Source organism: Chiloscyllium plagiosum, unplaced genomic scaffold (genome assembly GCF_037043375.1).
Source record: "Chiloscyllium plagiosum isolate Xiang-an unplaced genomic scaffold, Cpla_swu_hap1 HiC_scaffold_37, whole genome shotgun sequence".
Taxonomy (NCBI): Eukaryota; Metazoa; Chordata; class Chondrichthyes; order Orectolobiformes; family Hemiscylliidae; genus Chiloscyllium; species Chiloscyllium plagiosum.
The window spans coordinates 46,189,763-46,214,102 of record NW_028270175.1 but is presented as its reverse complement, the minus strand read 5'-3'; the positions used below and the strand labels follow the sequence as shown (position 1 = coordinate 46,214,102).

Here is a 24,340-nt window from a genome sequence, read left to right as displayed (position 1 = left end):
GGGGAAACCAGTAAGATAAGAATGTTCTAGCAAAATAAAACAAATTCAGTCTGAATGTCTGTCCTGCACTTTCAATGATAATTTTCTGAACTTCATTATCCAGACAGATGGGAAATTTAAATCAGACATCAAGATCTGATAGAGACCATCAGTTCATTAAGGCTTGAACATCATCAGCCTTTTACTGTTGAAGCAGAAATAATTATCTGTTCTGTCTAAGGGGAAACATAATCACTGTTACGAGAAAGACATCAAGACACAGTCACATCCGGGTGAAAGTGTGACTGATTCAGAGTGTTCCAGTGAAGAGCTTTAACTAGTTATAGAGCGTGATTGAGAGTGTAGCGGTGAATTGGCTGTGGATAGAACATCAAACAGTTACATGGACTGAGTGACTGTTTAAGTGAATTGGTAGTGAAATCAGTTTTAAGCACTTCCAGAGTCAGTAGAAGACAAAATAGTAGTCCTATTCCAAACTGGGAAAATTAATGTACCCATTCTGTATGTTTGCTTAAGGTTTCAATTGATATTCAACCTGAAGTGACACAAGGATAGGTAAAAACAAGGACTGCAGATGCTGGAAACCAGAGTCTAGATTAGAGTGGTGCTGGAAAAGCACAGCAGGTTAGGCAGCATCTGAGGAGCAAGAAAATTGACATTTCGAGCAAAAGCCCTTCATCAGGAACAGAGGATTCCTCTGTTCCTGATGAAGGGGTTTTTCCCAAAACGTCGATTTTCCTGCTCCTTGCATGCTGTCTGACCTTTCCAGCACCACTCTAACCGTGACACAAGGATACCCTCACCATGGAGAAACCCTGGAAATGCAGGGAGTGTGGGAAGGGATTAATTTATCCATTCTTGCTAGAAATGCATCAGCATAGACGCACTGGGGTAAGACCATTCACTTGCTCTGTTTGTGGGAAGGGATTCACTCAGTCACCTAATCTGCAGAAACATCAGCAAGATCACATTGCTGACAGGCTGTTTAATCGTTTGGACAATACAGACAGTCTTAAAATCTCTATAGACCTGGTCAAGCCCCAGACTGGCAGACACTTCAGTTGTTCTTACAGTGGGAAACTAAACACTCATACATTCTCATTGAACATGAACACAAAAAGACATTCACCTGCATTGTCTGTAGGGGTCTGAAGGGGTTCACACATGGCTACTCTGATAAAAGATGTTTCAAATGTTCTGGATGTCTTGGTAGTGTGGTTGTGCAGAGGGATTTTGGAGTCCATTTACATAGATCCCTGAAAGTTGCCACCCAAGTTGATAGTGCTGTTAAGAAGGTATACGGTGTGTTAGGTTTCATTGGTAGAGGGATTGAGTTCCGGAGCCACAATATCATGCTGCAACTATACAAAATGCTAGTGCGGCCACACTTGGAATATTGTGTACAGTTCTGGTCTCCATATTTCGGCAAGGACGTGGAAGCATTGGAAAAGGTGCAGAGGAAATTTACCAGGATGGGAAGGTCTTATGAGGAAAGACTGAGAGACTTGGGTCTATTCTCACTGGAAAGAAGAAGGCTAAGAGGGGATTTGATAGAGACACACAAGATGATCAGAGGATTAGATAGGGTAGACAGTGAGAGTCTTTTTCCGAGAATGACGCGTCAGCTTGTACGAGGGGGCATTACTACAAACCAAGGGGTGATAGACTTAAGACAGTTGTCAGAGGCAGGTTCTTCACTCAGAGAGTGGTAAGGGCATGGAATGCCCTACCTGCCAATGTAGTTAACTCAGCCACATTATGGAGATTTAACCAATCCTTGGATAAGCACATGGATGATGATGAGAAAGTGTAGGGGGACGAGCTGAGAATAGTTCACAGGTCGGCGCAGCATTGAAGGTCGAAGGACCTGTTCTACGCTGCAATGTTCTATGTTTTATAAAACCAGGAGTGAACTAGTAAGAGACCAGCGAGTTCACACAGGAGAGAGGCTGTTCACCTGCTCATTGTGTGTAAAATCTTAACTTGATCCTCCAAACACCAAATCATTCTCTAAACACCAAATCATTCATTCTAATAAAAGGTTTTTCAAATGTTGTGAATGAAAGAAAAGTTATAAGACCACAAGTGACCTGCTGACATACCCGTGGGTTCACCATCAGGAGAGGCCATTCAGATGCTATGTGTGTGGGCAGGGATTCATCATGTCATCTACCCTAGTGACACCCTAGCATGTTCACAGTGGGAAAAGACCATGTCAGTGTGGGAAGGCATTCATTCACTCATCCCACCTTTTGAGACACCAGCGAGTTCACAGGTGATGACCAATATTGGATTCTGCTGTTTTTGTTGCTATCAGTCATGTCAGGACTGAGCCATGGTTATGCCGACAAATTGAGTGTGCTCATTCTGATGTTAGTAATCCAGTAACTGAGCTCAGATTTAACATTCAGGGACCTGTCAAAGAAACGGACTTTGTTTCACTCACTCAACTGAGATCCTGACATCACTAGGGAAGGAGCAGACAAATTGCTATACCGTTAGCGACTGTTCCATTTTTGGATTTTTAATGACAAATCATAGATGATATCATTTCTCTTGGCTTTTCTCTGGATGAATGAACTATTCTGTATTATTAGAGCTGAGAGCTGAATCATCTCTCTTCTCATGGTAGGATGGATATCAAACAATGATGAGTCACAATACAGAAGGAATTGGAGTGCTTGGTTATGTGGTGCAATGATAACAGACTCTCAATGTTGGAAAAACTAAAGAACTTATCACTGACTTCAGAAAGAAAGGAGGAGAACATGCCCTCATCTACATCAATGGAGCAGAGGTTGAGAGAAGACATCGCATCAAGTTCCTCAGAGTGACAATAACCAACAATCTGTCATGGACTGCCCATGTAGATATGACAGTCAAGAAGGTATAATAGTGCTATTTCTTCCTCAGATGGCTCAGGAAATTTGGCATATTCAGAAGGACCCTCACCAACTTCTACATATGCCCCAATGAAAGCATACTGTCTGGGTGCACAACAGCCTGGTATGGCAACTGCTCTGCTCAAGACTTAAGAAACTACAGAAGGTGGTTGTGCACAGCCCAGACTATCACAGAAACCAACTTTCCATCCATGGAGTCCACTGCTACTTATTACCGCAAAAAGGCTGCCAACATCTTCAAAGACCTGTCAATGATCGCCTCAAATCTCTTCTGTCAGGCAGAAGATACAGAAGCTTGAACACATTCAACAGACAGGTTCTCTGCTGTTATTAGACTGATAAATGCATTCTCTAACTTCAAATAATTCTGATGTTGCTAATACTGATCTTGCTTACTGCCATTACTGTATGACGTAACTGTATGTCTGTCTCAGTTTTATTTTCCACCCTATGATCTGTATGTCCTTGCTGACTACGATCTGCCTGTACTGCACTTAAAAAAAGCTTCTCACTCTATTTAGGTACACATGACAATAAATCAAATCTAATCAAATTTAATCTGATTGGTATCCATGCTTTGTTCATGAAGTCAGCAAACAACAATCTGTTATTGTGAGTTTTGTTATCTAGTGTTAAAACCACAAGTTGCAGTATTTAAAGCCAAGATGGAAACACATCAAGGCTGAAAGCCCCAACTTAATATTCATCAAAAGTTTTTCTCCATCACCTCAGGTGGACTAAGTAAAAGAGGATCCTCTAACTTGTCACATCATTTTTCAACTGTCAGTCTTCATAACATTGAAGCAAATAGGAGGTTAGAGAGCAGTTATTCTTGATCTGTAACAAAAACACTGGCAGGAAGGATGTGACTGTATCAGAGTGCACAGTGGAGATTTATCAGGGTGAAGTTCACAGTGAAGAGTTTTAACAATCTGGAAAATTTGGATAGGCTTGAGCTGATTTCACTGGAACAGAGGTGGTCATAAAGTTATGATGGCCCTAGACCAACAGGAGAGCAATAACCTAATTCATTGACAGAGAGGTCAGTCACAAGGAGGGAGAGATCCAAAGTAATGGGAAGGATTAGCGTAAAAATTGAGTAATGGCTTCACTCAGAGAGTGTTTGGTTCTGGAACTCACTGTCTGAAAGGGAAGCAAAAGCAGAAACGTATGTCACATTTCAAAATTACTCCATTACACAGTAGAGCTATTGTAACTCCCAGCGTAACAGGACAAGTGGTTGGAACTTGGGATTAGACTGGAGAGCTTTTTTTCAGCACTGCAGAACTACCTGCTCTGTTCTGCAATTTGTCATGATTCAGTGACAATATTTGGTCCTCATCCTTTCAATCAAGACAGGCTTCAGGCCAGTCATCAACTGATGATGTGCTCGTTCAGTGAGTGACGCTGGATATAATTTTCAGTTGCCACAGGAGAGGTGCCAGAGGACTGGTGGACACCCAATGTGACACTGTAATTTAATAAGGGAGCAAGGGATAAACCAGGAAACTGCAGGCCTGTCATATTAATATCAATGGTGGGGAAGCTATTGGAAGCATTCCCAAGGTACAGAATGTATCTGGATTTGGAAAGGCAGGGATTATTCAAAAACATTCAGCGAAGTTTACTTGAAGAGGTAAGTAGGTGCATAGATGACATCAATGTATTTCACATAATCTACTTGAACTTCAGCAAAGCTCTTGAAAGAGTCCCATGCAGTAAAGGTAAGAACACTTGAGATCCAAGGAAATATGGTAAATATGATCCAGAACTAACTGAGGAAACAGAGGATGATGGTTGAGAGTGTTTTTGTGATGAGACACCTGTTTCCACAGGGGTTAGTGTTGGTTGGTCAGATAGGGTGATTGGAGCAAACGAAATTCAATCAACGTAAATGTGAGGTGATGCACTTGGGAAGGACAAACAAGGCAAGGAGGTACATAACTAACAGTAGAACCATAGAAAGCACTGAGGATCAGAGAGACCTTCGTGTGGGGTACATGCCTTTATTAGCTGAGGCAAAGATTCTAAAAGTGGGAGATTAGCTGGAAGTGTATGAAAATTTCATGAGGCCACAATGAAGATATTGTTCTGGAAGGAGGAACATTATGATTGCACTGGAGATGATGCAGAGATTTACCAGGATGTTACCTGCCTGGAGAGACTGAAAAGAGAGGTTGGAAAGACTGTGGTTGTCTTCCTTGGAACATAGGACACTGAAGGTGTACATGATTGCAACGAACGAAAGTGTGAGGGGCATAGAGAGAGTATACAGTAAAAGAACTTTTCCTGTTTTCACCACGAGAATGACAAGGACAGATGAAACACCAGACTTGAAGGCTATTGAAAGCAACTTCTTCAGAGTCCACTTCCTGAGCTTATAAACTTCAGTGAGGTCAGTAAAAGAGTTCACAGCAGGTTTGATCCCAGATTGACTGTCAGAATCACATTCCTCCTGGATATTCCAGGATGTGAATCTTCATGTGTGAGGAAACCAGAGCACCTGGAGGAAGCCCATATAATCTATAGGAATAATGCGCAAACTCCATACAAAGTTGGAATCAAAACCAGGTCGCTGGCATCATGAGGCAGCAACGCTAAGCACTGTGCCACCGTCTGGAGAGCACATATCTGTTGTATAGGCCTACCAGCAGCTACCAAGCTCCTGTATAATCCTCCATCTGCAATTACAAGGCAGAGTTTAAACAATTCATTTAAATTTGAGGGAAGTAACATCTATTTTAAAATATGGTATGGCTCAGGACTACCAAACAGGTATATTACAGCTACACACATTATGTACTTCCTTACATCTTACATCAGACCGGAAACCTAAACCTCCCGTTTCACATTCAGTTAGAAACCAACTTCTGATTTGCCAGCCCCCTGCATCATTCCCCATTGTACTTTCTGAATCTGAACCCAGTTGCAACGGAGCTTGTGTCCAGGGTCTAGGAGCTGTGAACCATGGAGGAGAGCGACTCAGACACTTTGTTCCCCATTTCAAGGTGAACTCTCAGAAGAACTTTCCTGTTAGTGAACAGAGAGGAGAAAGACCTAAGACTTGTTTGTCATTCTTAATGTCATCCTTGTGTTTAGGCTGACGTTCTATTTCTGTTGTACTGCCCCCAGATTGGTCTGAGCTGCAGTCAGGTGATGAACAATATTCAGGTGGAAAAAAAAACAGAAGCCAACAGTGGTGTCATTCATCCAAGGCTGATTTATTTGATACCTGTCTAACTTATTACACACCAGCCCAGTTACTGGGATTATTAATACAAGCAGATAGAAACACCAACCATCAGAATGAATATGATTCACACCTAGATGTGACAACAGTAGCAGTTATAACAGACTGGAGTCACTTGTGAACTCACTGGTGGCTCAGTGTTATAGGCGAATCCTTTCCCCCTACAGAGAGTAATGAACGATCCCTCCACCGAGGTGAATCAGTTCATGCTGCAGCAGATCTATTTTGCTTTAAAATCATGAAGAGCTTTGAAGCAGGTTTTTATCACTGAATATGTTGTTGTGTGCTGAAATGGGAAGCAGTGACTGAATTTCCTCTCACACTGGGAGCTGCTGAATGGCTTCTCCTCAGTGTGAGTGCTCTGGTGGACACTGTGTGTGAATTCAGGGATGTGCAAGTACATCTGATGAATTAGTGAATCTGGGCGAGTGACCTCTCCCCAGAGTGAACTCACTAGTGTTGCTACAGCTCAATGGAATGGAACCACAGTGACTGTGGGTTTAATAAATGCCATAGGCAAAGTATTGCCACCCCCTCTCTTCAGTATCAACTTGCTGGTGTCTATAGAGTCTGGATAGTGAAAGGTGAAAATTCATACCTCCAGCATGGGGGACAATGAGAGACAGTTTCGTCTGGTAGACAGGAAAAGGGTAGCAGCCAATCAGATTTTGTCAATCTCAGTGAGAAAGACACTCCAGGAGCTCTTCACACTGATCGTTGGAGGGGAGGATGAAGAACACATGGGAAAGGGACTAAACTGGTTAGAATTTGAAAAACATTCAGTGCATTGGTTATAGAAAGCTGATTGATTGGAATTTTATATGGACGATTAACATCTAAAACTGAGCTCGAGTTAAGAATTGTGATGAGAGTATCACTGGACAACTGATCCAAAAGTTAATGCTCAAGGGATACAGGATCAAAACACCACGGTGGCTGGTGGAATTTAGATACCATTCATAAGACGGGATTTGAAAGCTAGACTCTCTGGTCAAGCCATAAAACTACCAATGACAACGGGAACAACTGATCTGGTTCAGCAAGTCCTTGACAGAAAGAAATCTGTCATTCATACCTTGTTTGGCCTACATATGATTCCAAACCAACAGTAATGTGTGTGACTCCTAACTGCCCTCTAAAATGGCCCACTGAGCCTCTTTTTTGGACAACAAGTAACAAAGAACAATACAGCACGGGAACACGTCCTTTAGCCCTCCAAGCCTGTACTGACACATAGAACATTACAGCGCAGTACAGGCCCTTCGGACCTCGATGTTGTGCCGCCTTGTCATACTAATCCATGTACGTCCATATGCCTGTCCAATGACGACTTAAATGCACTTAAACTTGGTGAAACTACTACTGTTGCAGGCAAAGCATTCCATATCCTTACTACTCTCTGAGTAAAGAAACTACCTCTGACATCTATCTTATACCTATCTCCCCTCACTTTAAAGTTGTGTCCCCTTCGTGTTTGCCGTTCTCTGGCAGTGCGTTCCACACACTCACCACATTCTGTGTGAAAAACTTGTCTTTTAAACATCCCCCCACTTGCACCCTGAACCTGTGTCCTCTAGCAACTGACTCCTCCACCCTGGGAAAAAGCCTCTATTTTCCACTCTATTCATGCCAGTCACAATCTTATAAATTTCTATCAGGTCACCCCTCAAACAACTGCGTTCCAGTCAATCCAACCTTCCTTCATAGCTAAAAACCCCCATACCAAACAACATCCCGGTAAACCTTTGTGTAGCCTCTCTGAAGCATCCGCATCCTTCTGGCAGTGTGGTGATCAGAACTGTACACAATACTCCATATATGTCCACTTTAAATAAAGTTCTATAAAGCTGCAATATAACTTATACTCTACACCCCTTCCAATGAAGGCAAGTATGCAGTGAGCCGTTTTTACTACCTTGTCTAGTCACGCTGCCATCTTCGGTGTCTGTGGACCTGCACACCCAGATCACTCTGCATATTACTACTCGTAATGGTTCTACCATTTACTGTATAATTTCCACTTGCATTTGACCTTCCAAAATACATCACCTCATATTTGCCTGGATTAAGCTCCATCTGCCATATTTCTGCCCATGCCTCCAACTGCATACATATCCAAGTGCATCCTCTGACAGTCCTCCTCACTATCTGCAACTCCACCAGTCTTTATATTATCTGCAAATTTAATAATTAGGTCACCTACATTTTCCTCCAAATCATTTATGTAGATCACTGTTACGGACTAAACCAGACCCCTCAAAACATTTTTAAGCAGGTAGCCCAGACCGTAACTTTATTATGTGTTTAGCTGGGTGTACAGTGGATATTCCCGGAGTAAATTAGCTGGGTTGACTGCCAAGTTTTAAATAAACAAAATTTATTTCCAAATTACGGACTGAAACACGAATAAATGAAAACAGAATACCGGATAACTTATCCTATCCAAACGCACGTGAATGATGCTGTTCTGAAAAAGGCTTGCAACACTCCCAATGCACACATCCCTTAGCACAGGCACAGGCAACTTACACTTCAAAATCATAATGGCAGAAGGACAGAGAGAAAGCTTCCTGTTTCCCCTGTGACTCTTACTCAACTCATTCCTGAACTGAATTGAACTGCACAGCTGGGAAGCTGGCCATGCCTGTTTGACTATACTAGTCTTTCAAAAGACCTTTCAAGCATTTGGCTTGTTAGGATAAACAATAAGGTCCCAATGAACCATTCAAACTTCAGACACAATGGAGCCTGGCCAATTACCCTCTCTCTGAAAAAATACTCAAAGGCAAAGTAACTTTGTACCAGACCAGCATTGTGATGATCACAAACAGCAGAGGTTCCAGCACTAAACCCGGTGGGACACCACTAGTCACAGTCCTCCATTCTGAAAAGCACCCTTCCACTGCTATTCTCTGCCTCCTATGACTAAGCCAGCTCTCTATCCATTTTGTCTACTCACCCCTGACACCATGTGACTTCACCTTTTGTACCAGTCTGCCAAGAGGGATGTTGTCAAAGGCTTTACTCAAGTCCACGCAGACAACATCAACTGCTTTTCCCTCATCTATCCTCTTCGTCACATCCTCAAAAAACCCAATCAAGTTAGTGAGGCACAACCTCCCTGCACAAAACCATGCTGTCTATCACTAATAAGTCCATTTGCTTCAAAATGCAGATAGATCTTGTTCCTAGTTCATAGAATAGAAAAGTACAGCACAGAACAGGCCGTTTGGCCTACGAGGTTGTGCCAAGGATTAATCCTAATCTAAAATCAAATACCCCCCCTCAATTCACTACTGTCCATGTGCATGCCCAGCAGTCGCTTCAATGTCCCTAATGACTCTGCTTCCACCACCACCGGTAACATATCCCATGCATTCACAACTCTCTGTGTAAAGAATCTACCTCCAACGTCTCCTCTCTGCTTTCCTCCTAACACCTTAAAACTATGACCCCCTCATGGCAGTCAATCCTGCCCTGGGGAAAAGTCTCTGGTTTTTGACTCCATCTATGCCTCTCATTACCTTGTACACCTCGATCAGGTCACCTCTCCAGAGAGAAAAGTCCGAGCTTAGTCAATCTCTCTTCATAAGACAAGCTCTCCAGTCCAGGCAGCATCCTGGTAAACCTTCCTTGCACCCTTTCCAAAGCCTCCGCATTTTCCCTTCAATAGGGCAACCAGAACTGGACACAATATCCCAAGTGTGGCCTCACTGGGGTTTTGTAGAGCTGTTCTTAAACTCGATTCCCCTGTTAATCAAAGCCAAAGCACCATGTGCTGTCTTAACAACCCTATCCACTTGGGTGGCAACTTTGAGGGATCAATGCACCAAGATCCCTCTGTTCCTCCACATTACCAAGAATCCTGTCTTTAATCTTTAAGCTTTCAAGTTCGACCTCCCAAAATGCATCATTTCTCATTTATCCAGGTTGAACTCCATCTGCCATTTCTCAGCCCAGCTCTGCATCCTATCAATGGAACGCTGCAGCCTACAACAGCCCTCAATACTACCAATGGCATCTCCAACCTTTGTGTCAGCCGAAAATTTACTAACCCACCCCTCGACCACCCCATTCAAATCATTTATAAAAACTACAAAGAGCAGAGGCCAGAGAACAAAGAAACTTGATCCTGAGAATCTTTTCCAATAATTTCTCTACCACTGATGTGAAATTCACAAGCCTGCAATTTCCAGGATTATCTGTTACCCTTCTTAAACAATGGGACAAAATTGGCTTTTTCTCCAGTCCTCTGAGACCTCATCTGTGGCCAAACAGGATACAAAGATGTCTGTCAACGCTCCAGCAATTTGTTCTCTTGCCCTTCTCAAATTCTAGGATAGATTCCAACAGGATCTGGGGACCTATCTATGTAATACTGTTTAAGATGCACAATACCTCTTCCTCTTTAATAGCATCATACAAGCAGCCACACCAAGCCATACTCAAAAGATCCTAGTTTCCTAAAATCTGCAGAAACAAACCAATAAACATGATTCACTTCTGGAGGACATTAACAGCAAAACTCATTTACTTGTGAACTCGTTGGTGTCTCATCAGATTAGATGAGTGAGCAAATCCTTTCCCACACTCAGAACAGGTGAATGGCTTCTCCCCAGTATGAACTCGCTGGTGGACAGTGAGTTGAGATGATCGCTTGAACCCAGTCCCACAATGAGAGCACCTGAATGGTCTCTCACCAGTGTGAATTCGTTGATGGGTCATCAATTCCCAGGAAGTTTTATAGCACTTCCCACAGACTGGGCATTTGAAAGGTCTCTCTCCAGTGTGAACTCGCTGGTGTATTAACAGGTGGGATGACAAAATGAATCCTTTCCCACACTCAGAGCAGGTGAATGGTCTTTCCCCAGTGTGAACTTGCTGGTGTCTCAGTAGAGCAGATGAATCAGTGAATCTCATCTCACACTCAGAGCAGGAGAATGGTCTATCCTCAGTGTGAATTCGCTGGTGTCTCAACAGATAACGTGACTGACTGAATCCCTTCCCACACTCAGAGCAGGTGAACGGTCTCTCGCCAGTGTGAATTTGCTGGTGTACAATGAGTCGAGATGAGTGCCTGAAGCCGCTCCCACACTGAGAGCATCTGAACAGTCTCTCCTCAGTGTGAACACATTGATGGGACATCAGCTCTCTGGAACTTTCAAAGCAATTCTGACAGTCTGGGCATTTAAAACGTACATCCACAGTGTGAGCTCGCTTGTGTGTAAGTAAGCTAGATGATCGAGTGAACCCCTTCCCACACTCGGAGCAGACGTATGGTCTCTCTCCAGTATGCACTCTCTGGTGTACAATGAGTCGAGAGGGGTATCTGAACGCAGTCCCACAGTGAGAGCACTTGAATGGTCTCTGGTCAGTGTGAACACGTTGATGAGACATTAGTTCCTTGGAACGTGTAAAACATTTCCCACAGTTTGGACATTCAAGTGCCACTTCCCCAGTATGAATTTGCTGGTGTTTCAGAAGGTGGGATAACTGAATGAATCCCTTTCCACATTTGGAACAGGGGAATGGTCTCTCCCCAGTGTGACTTCGCCGATGTCTTTCCAGATCAGAGGGGGATTTGAAATTTTTCTCACAGTCTCCACATTTCCATGGTTTTTCTCCAATGTGACTGCATTTATGTTCTGTGAGTCCAGATGATTGTCTGAATCCTGCTCCAAACGCAGAACATATGCATGTTTTCTCCCCACAGTAATTGGTGCTTTTACCTTGCATGTTCAAAATTGATGATCGTCAAGTTAGAATAAATTGTGTGACACCATCAGATCCTGATGAGGTGATTGATGTAATTTCCCAACTGCAAAGCTTCCCCCTCCAATACCCTGTGAAACTGATTTAAAACAGAATAAGCTAATGAAAAAGTTGCAAACACAAAATTGGGGAATTGACTTAGTGAGATTCTACTAAAGCTTTGTATGAATGCATGGGGTGCCTATAAAAGTGACCATGAAGGTTGCAGGTTTGTCATCAAATCAGTGAAGGGCAAGGGCAGTAAGTCCAGGGAACCCCGGATGTCAAGGGATATCGAGAATTTGAAAAACAAAAGTGCATATGTTTGATACAGCGCAATAAAAACAGGGGAGGTCCTTCAGAAGCACAGTTTGTGTGAGGGGCACAATGCTTAAAAAATAAATTAGATGGATAAAGAGTGGCCACGAAATATCTTTGGCAGATACAATCATAGCATTTTACGGGTATATTTAGAATAAGGGTACTGTAAGCAAAGGAGTGGGACCTATTAGAAACCAGAGGGACAACCTGTGTGTTGAGTCAGAGCTTGTGGGCAAGATTTGAAATCTATGTCTATGGTCTATGTTGAGAATGTCTATAGCCTTAAAACTTGTCTTTAAACATTTAGACTAAGATGTAATGCTGAATTATAGAACAATAGAAAATAGACAGGCAGGAAGGCTCAGAAAAAGGGGAGAACTTGAAGAATTCAGAAGATAGGGACGTCTGGGCTCACCAAGTGATAACAGGATGCTGATAGGCAACTAAGAACATTTGCATCGACATTCACAGCCTTTCCCTTGTGAAATTGATTCTGTAAATGAAATTTGGTACTATCAAAAGCTTTGTAATTAACAATCAGATGCTGCCAATTATAATGGATCCTTATTACCCCTTGCAAGCAGGACAGACACAGAGAAAAAAAACCTTTACTGACTTGAAAGTTCAAAAGGACACTAGAGAGAGAGAGACCAGTTTAGTGTTGGAGCCAGTAGAAAATTAACTCTTAGTGGTTATCTGCTATGGATTGAATTTAATTGCATTTTGGGATTTTATGATGATATTGAGTACGCATTACCAGTGACTAAATACAAACTCTGGAAAAGGTAATATTAATGAAGTTTTAACTTACTGGTTGTTCTTGAAGACCATTCTACAGACCTTACAGACTGTACACTGTCAATTCTAACTAATCAGATCTTATGTCTTATTTGAATTTGAATCAATTCATGAAAAGAAAGCATATTAATTCAAAGACTAATGAGTCAGTTTAAATGCAACCTTATGGTAACATCTCAGCCTCAGGTACAGAATGATGCAGTGCTTAAAAAGCAGGAGTCTGCTCCGAGCTTAGAAACTATTCTAAGCCTAACATTGAAGAGATTCTGACACAAATGTGTCAGGAAGCCATTTTATGATCAAAAGTTTGCCCTTCTTGCTAAGAAGCTATTTTGTAAAACAATTGTATCTGACATGTAAGCTGTGCAAGGTTACCTGATGAAGGGCTTATGCTCGAAACGTCGATTCTCCTGTTCCCTGGATGCTGCCTGACCTGCTGCGCTTTTCCAGCAACACATTTTCAGCTCTGATCTCCAGCATCTGCAGACCTCACTTTCTCCTACCTTATGAACTCTCCAATTAACTCAGAATGGTACCTTTTTATGATAGGAGTTTATCTTGCCAACAGGGGCCTAACTTGGCTGGGTATGTTTTTCCCACCTGGCCTAGGGACTGAGTCAAGCATACACAAACCTAAAATTAACTTTTCTTCTTTCAATAGAATGGTGCTGGAAAAGCACAGCAGTTCAGGCAGCATCCGAGGAGCAGTAAAATCGACATTTCGGGCAAAAGCCCTTCATCAGGAATTCCTTTCAATTATGGTCTTTCACTGTTATTCGTCTAATTAACAATGTTTTTGTAAACTTTTGTATATAGGAAGCCACTTTGTATCAGTACATCGGAGTAGCCTGCTGGGGCAACGGAAGAGCTGGTACCCTATTCTCCTTGGTTATTAGAACCTAGTTAGATTAACTTGTAGTTATCAGTGTTATGTTGTAACAGTCATGCTATTGGTGAATAAAAGGGGATGACTAAAATTAAATAAACTGTCTTTAAGAGGTTTTTATTCCAGACTTCCAAAGATTACGATCTCCAGGATGAACCAAGAGAGAGGTTTACAGGTCTGAGTTCATAAGGGATTCCCTGGGCCGTCTCAAATTTCAACTTTAACAATGTAGCTGAACATTCCAGTCAAGATGTTAAGGTTTTAGAACATGTTCAGATTAAAAAGGCGGTATTAAAAATTTTAACAGGCATCAAAGTGTATAAACCCCAGGAACTGATGAGTTATAGAGATATAGTCATAAAGATAAACAACATGGAAGCAGACCCTTCGGTCCAACTCGCCCATGCCAACCAGGTATCCTATGTTAATCTCGTCCCATTTACCAGGATTTGGCCCATATCTCTCTAAACCCTTTCTATTCATGTACTCATCCAGATGCTTTTTAAATGTTGTAATTGAACCAGCCTCTACCACTTCCTTTGGCAGTTAATTACATACAGGCACCACCCTCTGCATGAGAATGTTGCCCCTTTGCTCCTTTTTAAAACTTTCCCCTTTCACCTCATAGTCAGAATATACAGCATGGAAACAGACCCTTTGGTCCAACTTGTCCATGCCAACCAAGTTTCCCAATTAAACTAGTTCCACTTGCCTGCATTTGGCCCATATCACTCTACACCTTTCCTATTCATGTGACTGTCCAAATGTGTTTTATACATTGTAACTATACCTGCATCTGTCACTTCCTCTGGCAGTTCATTCCACATATGAACTACCATCTGTTTGAAAAAGTTGCCACTCAAATCCCTCTTAAATCTTTCTCCTCCTACCTTTAAAATATGCCCACTAGTTTTGAACTTCCCCATCTTATGGAAAAGTCCTTTGTTATTCACCTTATCTGTGCCCCTCATGATTTTATAAGCCTCTGTAAGTCACCCCTCAATCTCTAATGCCCAGTGAAAGAAGTCCCAGCCTAACCAGCCTCTTACTATAACTCAAACCCTCCAGTCCCAGCAACATTATAGTAAATCTTTTCTGAACCCGCTCCAACTTGATAATATCCTTCCTTCAACAGGGCAACTAGAACTTTACACAGGACTCTAAAAGTGACCTCACTAACGTCCTGTACAACTTCAACATGATGTCCTAATTCCTATACTCAAAGATCTGAGCAATGGAGGCAGGTGTGCTAAACGCCTTCTTAACCACCCTATATACCTGTGATGCAACTTTCAAAGAACAACGTATCGAACCCCGAGGTATACTGCCCTTCAGTTTTGTACTTCCCTACCTTGGGAAAGAGACCTTTTGTATTTACCCTATCCATGTCCCTCATGAGTTTATAAACCTCTATAAGGTCACCCCTCAGCCTCCAACGCTACAGGGAAAACAGCCCCAGCCTAGTCAGCCTCTCCTTATAGCTCAAACCCGCCATCCTTTTAAATATTTTCTGAACCCTTTCAAGTTCTACAACATCCTTCCAAGAGCAGGAAGACCAGAATTGAATACAGTATTCCAAAGTGACCTAAATAATGTCCTGCACAGCAGCAACTTAACATCTCATCTCACATACTCAGACAGTCATAGAGACGTACAGCACGGGAACAGACTCTTCAATCCAACTCATCCATGCCGACCAGACATTGCAATCCAATCTCGTCCCACCTGCCAGCACACGACTCATATCCCTCCAAGCCCTTCAAATTCATATACCCATCCAAATGCCTCTTAAATGTTGCAATTGAACGAGCCTCCACCACTTCCTCTGGCAGCTCATTCCATACATGTACCACTCTCTGGGTGAAAAGGTTGCCCCTTAGGTCTCTTTTATATCTTTCCCCTCTCACCCTAAAACTATGCCCTCTAGTTCTGGACTCCCCCACCCCAGGGAAGAAACTTTATTCATCCTATCCATTCTCCTCGTGATTTTATAAACCCCTACAAGGTCACCCCTCAGCCTCTGATGCTCCAGGGAAAACATCCCAGCCTATTCAACCTCTCCCTGTAGCTCAAATCTTCCAACCCTGGCAACATCTTTGTAAATATTTTCTAAACACTTTCAAGTTTCACAACATCCATCCTTAGGAAGGAGAACAGAATTGGACACAATATTCCAAAAGTGGCCTAACCAATGTCCTGTACAACTGCAACATGAACTCCCAAATTCTGTACTCAATACTCTGACCAATAAAGGAAAGCATACCAAACGCCTTATTCACTATCCTATCTACATGCAACTCCACTTTCAAGGAGCTATGAACCTGCACATCCTTGTAAATCTTTTCTGAACCCTTTCAAGTTTCACAACATCCTTCCAAGAGCAACACTCCGTAGGACCTTACCATTAAGCGTATAAGTCCTGCTAAGATTTGTTTTCCTAAAATGCAGCACCTAGCATTTATCTAAATTAAGTTACATCTGCCACTTCTCAGCCCATTGACTCATCTGATCCAGATCCTGTTGTAATCTGAGGAAATCTTCTTCGCTGTCCACTACACCTCCAATTTTGGTGTCATGTGCAAACTTGCTAACTATACTGCTTATGCTTACACCAAATCATTTACATAAATGACGAAATGACCTAGCACTTCACTAGTCACAGGCCTCCAGTCAGAAAAACAACTCTCCACCACCACCCTCTGCCTTCTACCTTTCAGCTAGTTCTGCAAATAGCTAATTCTCCCTGTATTCCATGAGATCTCACCTTGCTAACCAGTCACCCATGGAGAACCGTGTCGAACACCTTACTGAAGTCCATACAGATCATGCCCACTGCTCAGCCCTCATCAATCCTCTTTGTTAATTCTTCAAAAAACTCAATCAAGTTTGTGAGACATGATTTCTCATGCACAAAGCCAAGTTGACTGTCCTTAATCAGTTCTTGCCTTTCCAAATAGATGTAAATCCTGTCCCTCAGAATTCTCTCCAACAACTTGCCCACCTAACGTCAGGCTCACCGGTCTATAGTTCCCGGTTTGTCCTTACCACCTTCTTAAACAGTGGCACCACATCAGCCAACCTCCAGTCTTCCTGCACCTCACCTGTGACTATCAATGATACAAATATCTCAGCAAGGTGCCCAGCAATCACTTCCCTAGCTTCCCACAGAGTTTGAGGGTACACCTGATCAGGTCCTGGGGAGTTATCCACCTTTACGCGTTTCAAGATATCCAACGCTTCCTCCTCTGTAATTCTTCAAGATGTCACCACCTATTTCCCTACATTCTATATCTTCCATGTCCTTTCCCACAGTTAGCACTGATGCAAAATACTTGTTTAGTATCTCCTCCATCTCCTGTGGCTCCACACTAAGTCCGCCTTGCTGATCTTTGAGGAGCCCTATTCTCTCCCTAGTTACACTTTTGTCCTTAATATATTTGTAAAAACCCTTTGGATTCTCCTTAACTCTATTTGCCAAAGCTATCTCCTATCCCATTTTGCCCTCCAGATTTCCCGAAGTATTCTCCTCCTGCTTTTATACTCTTCTAAAGATTTATTCGATCTACCTTTTCTTGACATATGCTTCCTTCTTTGTCTTAACAAAAACTTCAATTTCTTTAGTTACCCTGCATTCCCTACATCTACCAGCCTTTCCTTCCCTAAGAGGAACATTCTGTCTCTGGACTCTTGTCATCTCAGTTCTGAAGGCTTCCCATTTTACCTATGAACATCTGCCCCCAGTCAGCTTTTGAAAGTTCTTGCCTAACACTGTCAAAATTAGACTTCCCCCAATTTAGAACTTCAACTGTTAGATCTGGTCTATCCTTTTCCATCACTATTTTAAAATTAATAGAATTATGGTCGTTGGCCCCAAAATGCTGCCCCATTGACACCTCAGTCACCTGCCCTGCCTTTTTTCCAAGAGTAGGTCAAGTTTTGCACCTTCTCCCTTAGGTACATCCACATATTGAATCAGAAAATTTTCTTCTGCACACTACACACATTCCTGTCCATCTAAATCCTTAGCACTATGGCAGTCAATGTTTGGAAAGTTCAAATCTCCTGCCATAACCACCATATTAATCTTACAGATAACTGAGATCTCCTACAAATTTGTTTCTCAGTTTCCCATTGGCTATTAAGGAGTCGAGAATACAATCCCAATACGGTGATCATCCTTTTCTTATTTCGCAGTTCAACCCAAATAACCTCCCTGGATGTATTTCCAGGAATATCCTCCCTCAGTATAGCTGTAATACTATCCCTTATCAAAAACGCCACTCCTCCTCTTCTCTTGCCTCCCTTTCTGTCCTTCCTGTAGGATTTCATCCTGGAACATTAAGCTGCCAGTCCTCTCTATCCCTGAACCACATTTCGGTAATTGCTATGATGTCCCAGTCTCATGTTCCAAACCATGCCCTGAGCTCATCTGCCTTCCCTGTTAGGCCTTTTGCATTGAAATAAATGCAGTTTAAATTATTAGTCCTACCTTGTTCTCCACTTTTTCCCTACATGCCCTGACTGTTTGACTTGCTTCTTTTTTCAACTGTACCAGTCTCAGATTGATCTCTTTCCTCACTATCTCCCGAATCCCACACCCCCACCTAACTAGTTTAAATCCTCCCGAGCAGCTCTAGCAAATCTCCCTGCCAGTATAATAGTCCCCTTCCAATTCAGGAGCAATCTGTCCTTCTTGTACAGGTTATTTCTACCCCAGAAGAGATTTCAATGATCCACGTAATGCACTGACCAATTAAGGCAAGCATACCAACCATCTTCTTCACCATTCTGTCTCCCGGCAATTCCATTTTCAAGGAACAATGAACCTGCACTCCAAGGTCTCTTTAGTCAGCAACACTCCCCAGACTTTATAAGTCCTGCCCTGATGTGCCTTTCCAACATGCAGCACTTCACACTTGTTTTAAATTAAACTCCATCTTCTAACCTTGGCTCATCCTCCCATTTGATCAATGTCCCATTATACTCTGATGTAGCCTTCTTCACTGCCTAGTACACCACCAATTTTGATGCCATCATCTGCTAACTTATTCAGCATCCGTCCTATATTCCCATCCAAATATTTCTATAAATGATAAAAAGCAGGGACCCAGCACCAATCCTTGCAGCACACCACTGGTTACAAGCCGCCAGTCTGAAAAGTAATCGTCTGTCTCCTCCCTTCAGGTCAATGCTGTATCCAAATGGCTAGCTGACCTTTGATTCCATGATATCTAAAGGAGCAAACTCTCCCAAGCTGCAATGGGAAGCAAGGGAGGAGATTGTGGGGGCTTTGACAGAGATATCTCATGGTTCACTGGCTATAGGTGAAGTGCCAGATAGCTGGAAGATAACTAGTGTGGTTCCTTTGTACAAGGAGGCAGCAGGGATCAGCCAGATAATTCCAGACCAGTTAGTTTGATGTCAGTGGCAGGTAAATTATTGGGAAAAACTCTGAAGGGCTGAAAATGTGTTGCTGGAAAAGCGCAGAAGGTCAGGCAGCATGAGCCGTTCTTCAGGATTCGTCGATTCTCCTGCTCCTTGGATGCTGTCTGACCTGCTGCACTTTTCCAGCAACACATTTTCAGCTCTGATCTCCAGCAGCTGCAGTACTCACTTTCTCCTAAAAACTCTGAAGGACAAGATTATGGAAAGGCAGCAAGGATTTGTTAGTCATCCTGTCTGACTAACTGAATTGATATTTTTGAAAAGGGGACAACATATATTGGTAAAGGTTGTGCTGTCGATGTGGTCTTCACTGAGGAGCCCACGAAATGCAAGACAAGGTGGCAAACTGGAGCCCAAACTAGCTTACAAATGGGAGGGAAAGGATGATGGTGGAGGGAGTTTTTGTATTTGGAAGTCTGTGATGAAGTCTGTGAACAGTGGTGTACCATGGGGATTGGTGCTGGGACCCTTGTTATTTGTGTGTACATGCATGACTTAGATGTGAATGTAGAAGGTACAATTAGTAATTTTGCAGATGACAAAAAAAAAAGTGCTGTTGATAGCGAGGAGGATGGTCTTAGGCTACAGTCCGAAAATGATCAGCTGGTAAATTGGGCAGAGCAATAGCAGATAGAATTTAATCCCAATAGGTGTGAAGAGATGTATTTTTGGTATTTACAAAGAATATGCAGCATAAATGGTCAGTCCCGAGGGAGTGCTGAGGAATAAAGGGGCTGTACTAGAGAGGTCCATCGATCCCTGACAGTAACAAAAATAGACAGGGTGGTGTAGAATACAGGGGCAAGGAAGTCATGTTACAAATTTATAAACCAATGGTTAGGCCACAGGTGGAATACGATGCGCAGTTCTGGTTGTCACACTATCAGAAGGATGTGATTGCATTGGGGAGGGTGCAGAGGAGGTTCACCAGGATGTTGCCTGGGATGGGGAGTCTCAGTTATGAAGAGTGACTGGACAGGCTGGGTTTGTTTGCCCTGGAGCAGAGGAAATTGATAAGGGGTCTGATTGAGGTATACACTATTTTGACCGGCATTAGACAATCTCTTTGTCATGTCAAATGTGCTAAGACCAGAGGGCATTGTGGAAAGGAGCAAGATCTGAGTAAAAACTTCACTCAGGAGGAGGTAGATGTAGACATTATGCTGCCCGAGAGACTGGTGGACACAGGTACTATCAGAACATTTAAGACATATGTGGATGAGTGCTTAAAATGCCAGGCCATAGTTGGCTATGGACCAAGAGAAGGTAAAAAGGATTAGTGCAATCTGGTGTTTGTTGGTCAGTATAAATATGGTGGGCTGAAGAGCCTGGTACTATGCTGTATGAGTGTATTAAGGTAAACTGATTCACTAAGGTCCTTGAGGGAGGGACCTTGCTAGCGGGTCTGGGCCTTTACAAGGCTCTGGTTTCTATTGGAGAACAGAGCAAGAAATGGAAGAGACAAGGAAAGGGATTTTAAATATTTACAACTCATCCAGAACTGTGTCAGAATTTCCCAGCCGCCACTCTTCCAAAATCTCAACCTCCACCATTTAAAGGACCACACTATCAGGTGTTGTGTGACAACTATCATAACTCAGTCACACACCACCCTCACTTATCTAACACCAGTATTGAGTAAGCAGAAATCACCTTTATTTAGATTTTGTAAAGACTGAAGGCATTGGCTTCACTTTCTGTTACAAACCCCACTCCACCTCACTGGACCCTTCCCTCTCCCTGATAACTGTCTAAAGCTGAACCACCCTGTTCTCATCCAATATTTCATCCAATGTTGAGCATCCAACCACATATCCCCATCATTACCAACATCGCCTCTTTCCACCTCAGTAACATCACCCGACTTCATCTTCGTCTAAGTTCACCTAATACTGAAATTCTCATCCATTTCTTTTTTAGCTCTAAAAATAACTAGCCTTGCACATTTCTGGAACATTCAACATCCCAGTAAGCCTAAGGTCATGCAAAACTCCCATGTGCTTACTCACACCCTGCCTTCACGCTGACCTCCCCATTTTCTGGATGGCAAAGCACGAAGGATATTGAAATCCTTATCCTTATTTTCAAATTTCTACGTAGCACCTCCCACTCCAGCCTCACAACTCTGAGATACAGTTTACCTTAAATTCCAATCTTCTAAGTATTCCTGATTTTAAGAGCCCCATCTTTATCACCATACTTTCAATTTCCAAGGCCATAGCTCTTGCATTACTCCCTAAACCACTGATTTTCATCCTTACTTTCTTTCATTCACTTTGCTCCTTAAAACCGACTTCTTTAGCCTAATTTCTCGTTACCTGCCCTCATATCTCCACATGGTCTGATGTCAAACATCGTTTTATGAATACCAATACCATGTGTAATATCACATCATTTTATTACGTCAAAAATGAGCAAAAAGAAACTGTTGTTAATTTGGACATAAAACCCTGGTCCTTCACGGTCATTTGGTAAATATTTACCGAACAGCACAGTCACCACAGGGACTGCTGTGGTTCAAGAGGGTCAAACACCATCTTCTGCATGAGTAACTGGGGACTGACAATATTTACTAACATGAATGGAGGGAGAGAGGGAGAAGGAGAGGGAGAGAGTTAATGTTTCAGGCCATACTAAAGGAACTACAGAGAATATACACGGTGTAGTATTTGATACTGAACATAAGCTCACAAACAGAAAAGGACTGCAATACAGGAAGAAAGAAATTGTGGGAAGGTAAAGCTTGTAAGTCCACAGTTTATGGTCAGGAGATCACCAGAACATAAACTTGAGAGGGTGCAGAAAAGACTTACAAAAATGTTGCCAATGGGATATAAATTTAAGATCTTGGACATTTGTGGGAGAGAGGATGTGATAGAGAAATCATATACAATTCATGGTAATGAGTGGGAAGACAACACTTACACTCAAACACCAATCATATCCAGTAGCTGATGAAGCTACTCATTCTGTCAGATTTGTATGTGATGTTTGGTTGGAGCTTCCTGTCCCCTTCAAATATTCTACAAAAGAAGTTTAGAAAAGACATTGTCAAGCAAGGTTACAATTCAGAACATATATTCCATTTCTTTGAGTTTTCAGTGTGTGCCCTTTCAAATCTCAGTGAAATAAATTTCTGAAATCAATCACTAGCAGTCCAGGATAGAAAACAGCAGTATTATTTTGTAAGTGTTAACATAGTTTCTCTCTCCATCAAAGCTGCTGGGTTTCTGCAGCACGTTGTTTTTCTTCAGAAATTCACAATATCCATTCCTCATGTATGCTCCCTGCTGCACACTGCCCCTCAATCTATGACTCTATGTGATCAGCAGTCCCTTGAGTTGATGGTGATGTCTAATCACGGTCATCAGCAACTGCTCTGGATCTTCAGGTTAGAGACAAAAAAAGCTGCAATTGCTGGAATCCAAAGTAGACAGGCAGGCGGTTGTAAGAACATAACAGGCCAGGCACCATCTGCACTTGGAGACGTTGACTTTTTAGGTGTACACCGGAAACATCAACGTCTCCACCTGCTGCCTGGCTACTTTGGGTCTTCAGGTGACTGACCAGAGCCAGGAATCTTGTGAAACATGGGACAGGATGTCTCATGAGGTAATGGAATCTCGATGACAGGATTTGCTTCCTTCTCTTTCCTTGTCTGCTGCTCATCAATAAGACATGGGATTTAAAGACTCATACAACTTGATGGACAAGTCCTCTCCATTCTAAACAGTGAGCTTGAAGCTCCTCCCGGTCATTTCAAACATTGACCCTGACAGAGATGGCGCCAACACAACCCCCCACCTCTACCCCACCACCGCCCACCCCGGTCCGCGGCCTGTCTCAGCGAGAAATCCTGGAGCCCTCGCCACATTTGGCACAAACGCGGCACCAGGAGTTTAATCTTCAGGTTTCGAGATTTGGACAAGATATTCACAAAGTCTCCGGCTCCACCTACGAGATCTACTACACTCTGCAAGCCACCTCATTTTCACCAATTCCGGAGCCGAAAACAAACCTTCCGTCCGCTGTCAACTTCGCGCACGCTCCCTATGCGTTCCATCATGCGCATGCGCATTGCTCCCTGTGCTGCAGATAGAAGACACACAGAACCCCGCGGAATTCTGGGTAGTTGTTCCGCCGTGCGTCTTTATTTTCTCCTCAGTTTTTTATTGTTGCTGAAACGTCTCTTGAGGGATACCTTGAGGGGAGGTGGTGGTATTTTTGGTGGACGATCAATTTAGAGACCTAGGTAACGTTCATGGGACCGGGTTCGAATCCTGCTGCAGCAGATTTAGGAATTTGAATTCAATAGAGACCATTGTCGATTGTCGGAATAATCCACCTGCTTCAGTCATGTTCTAGTCATCCTGACCCGGTTTGGCCAACATGCAAGTCCAGATTCGCAGCAGTGTGGTTGATTCTGGCAATGAAGGAATAGACAATAAATATTGTCCGAGCCAATAGTGTCCTCATCCTGTCAATGTTTTTTTAAAATCCTCTGTCAAAACATGTTCTCGTCTGGAGAAAACACAATACACTTTAGGGTGCTTTGCATCACCAACACATTATACAGAGGAAGAACAACAAATTAAATTAATGTCTTGGTGAATCCTGAGGGTTTGATGAGTTGCAGCTTCTGACTTTGTTTTTCCTCTTTCAATCATCATTCAAATTCGAATGTATCCTTTATGTTCCTATGATCTTAAAATAAGAAAATCAGTCCTGGTCACTCACGGTTCTGACGAAGGGTCACTCGACCCGAAACATTAACTCTGCCATATCTGCTGAGCTTTTCCAGCAATTTCTCTTTTGCTTACGATTTACAGCATCCACAGTCCTTTTGGTTATTAAGTCCTTCTGGATGTTTATAAGTAGCACTAGTTAACATTCTCATACAAATACAGTGTTTTTAAAAATATGTTTGAAGATTACATATTTATATTCAATCCCGTAGTGTGAAAGGGATAGCAACTCAGTATTGTG

At 42.6% G+C, this 24,340-nt stretch overlaps 1 protein-coding gene across 8 annotated transcripts in view; it reads right to left on the bottom strand.

The window, feature by feature from the left end:
* LOC122540172 (uncharacterized) overlaps window positions 1-23,528 on the bottom strand; it is a 32,273-nt gene extending 8,745 nt beyond the window's left edge. For 3 of the 8 annotated variants that reach the window (XR_015753505.1, XM_087980667.1, XM_087980664.1), the window contains exon 1: window positions 22,280-23,092. Coding sequence is in view for 2 of the 8 variants with exons in the window: in XM_087980661.1 (XP_087836787.1) it covers window positions 10,684-11,889 (1,206 nt within the window). In the remaining 6 variants the exon portion in view is untranslated. Of the gene's footprint in view, window positions 1-2,249; window positions 2,640-6,103; window positions 12,005-22,279; window positions 23,093-23,372 lie in introns of those variants that run through there. The other 5 variants (XM_087980662.1, XM_087980666.1, XM_087980661.1 and 2 more) reach the window with 4 other exon arrangements.
* Window positions 23,529-24,340: the final 812 nt, after the last annotated feature.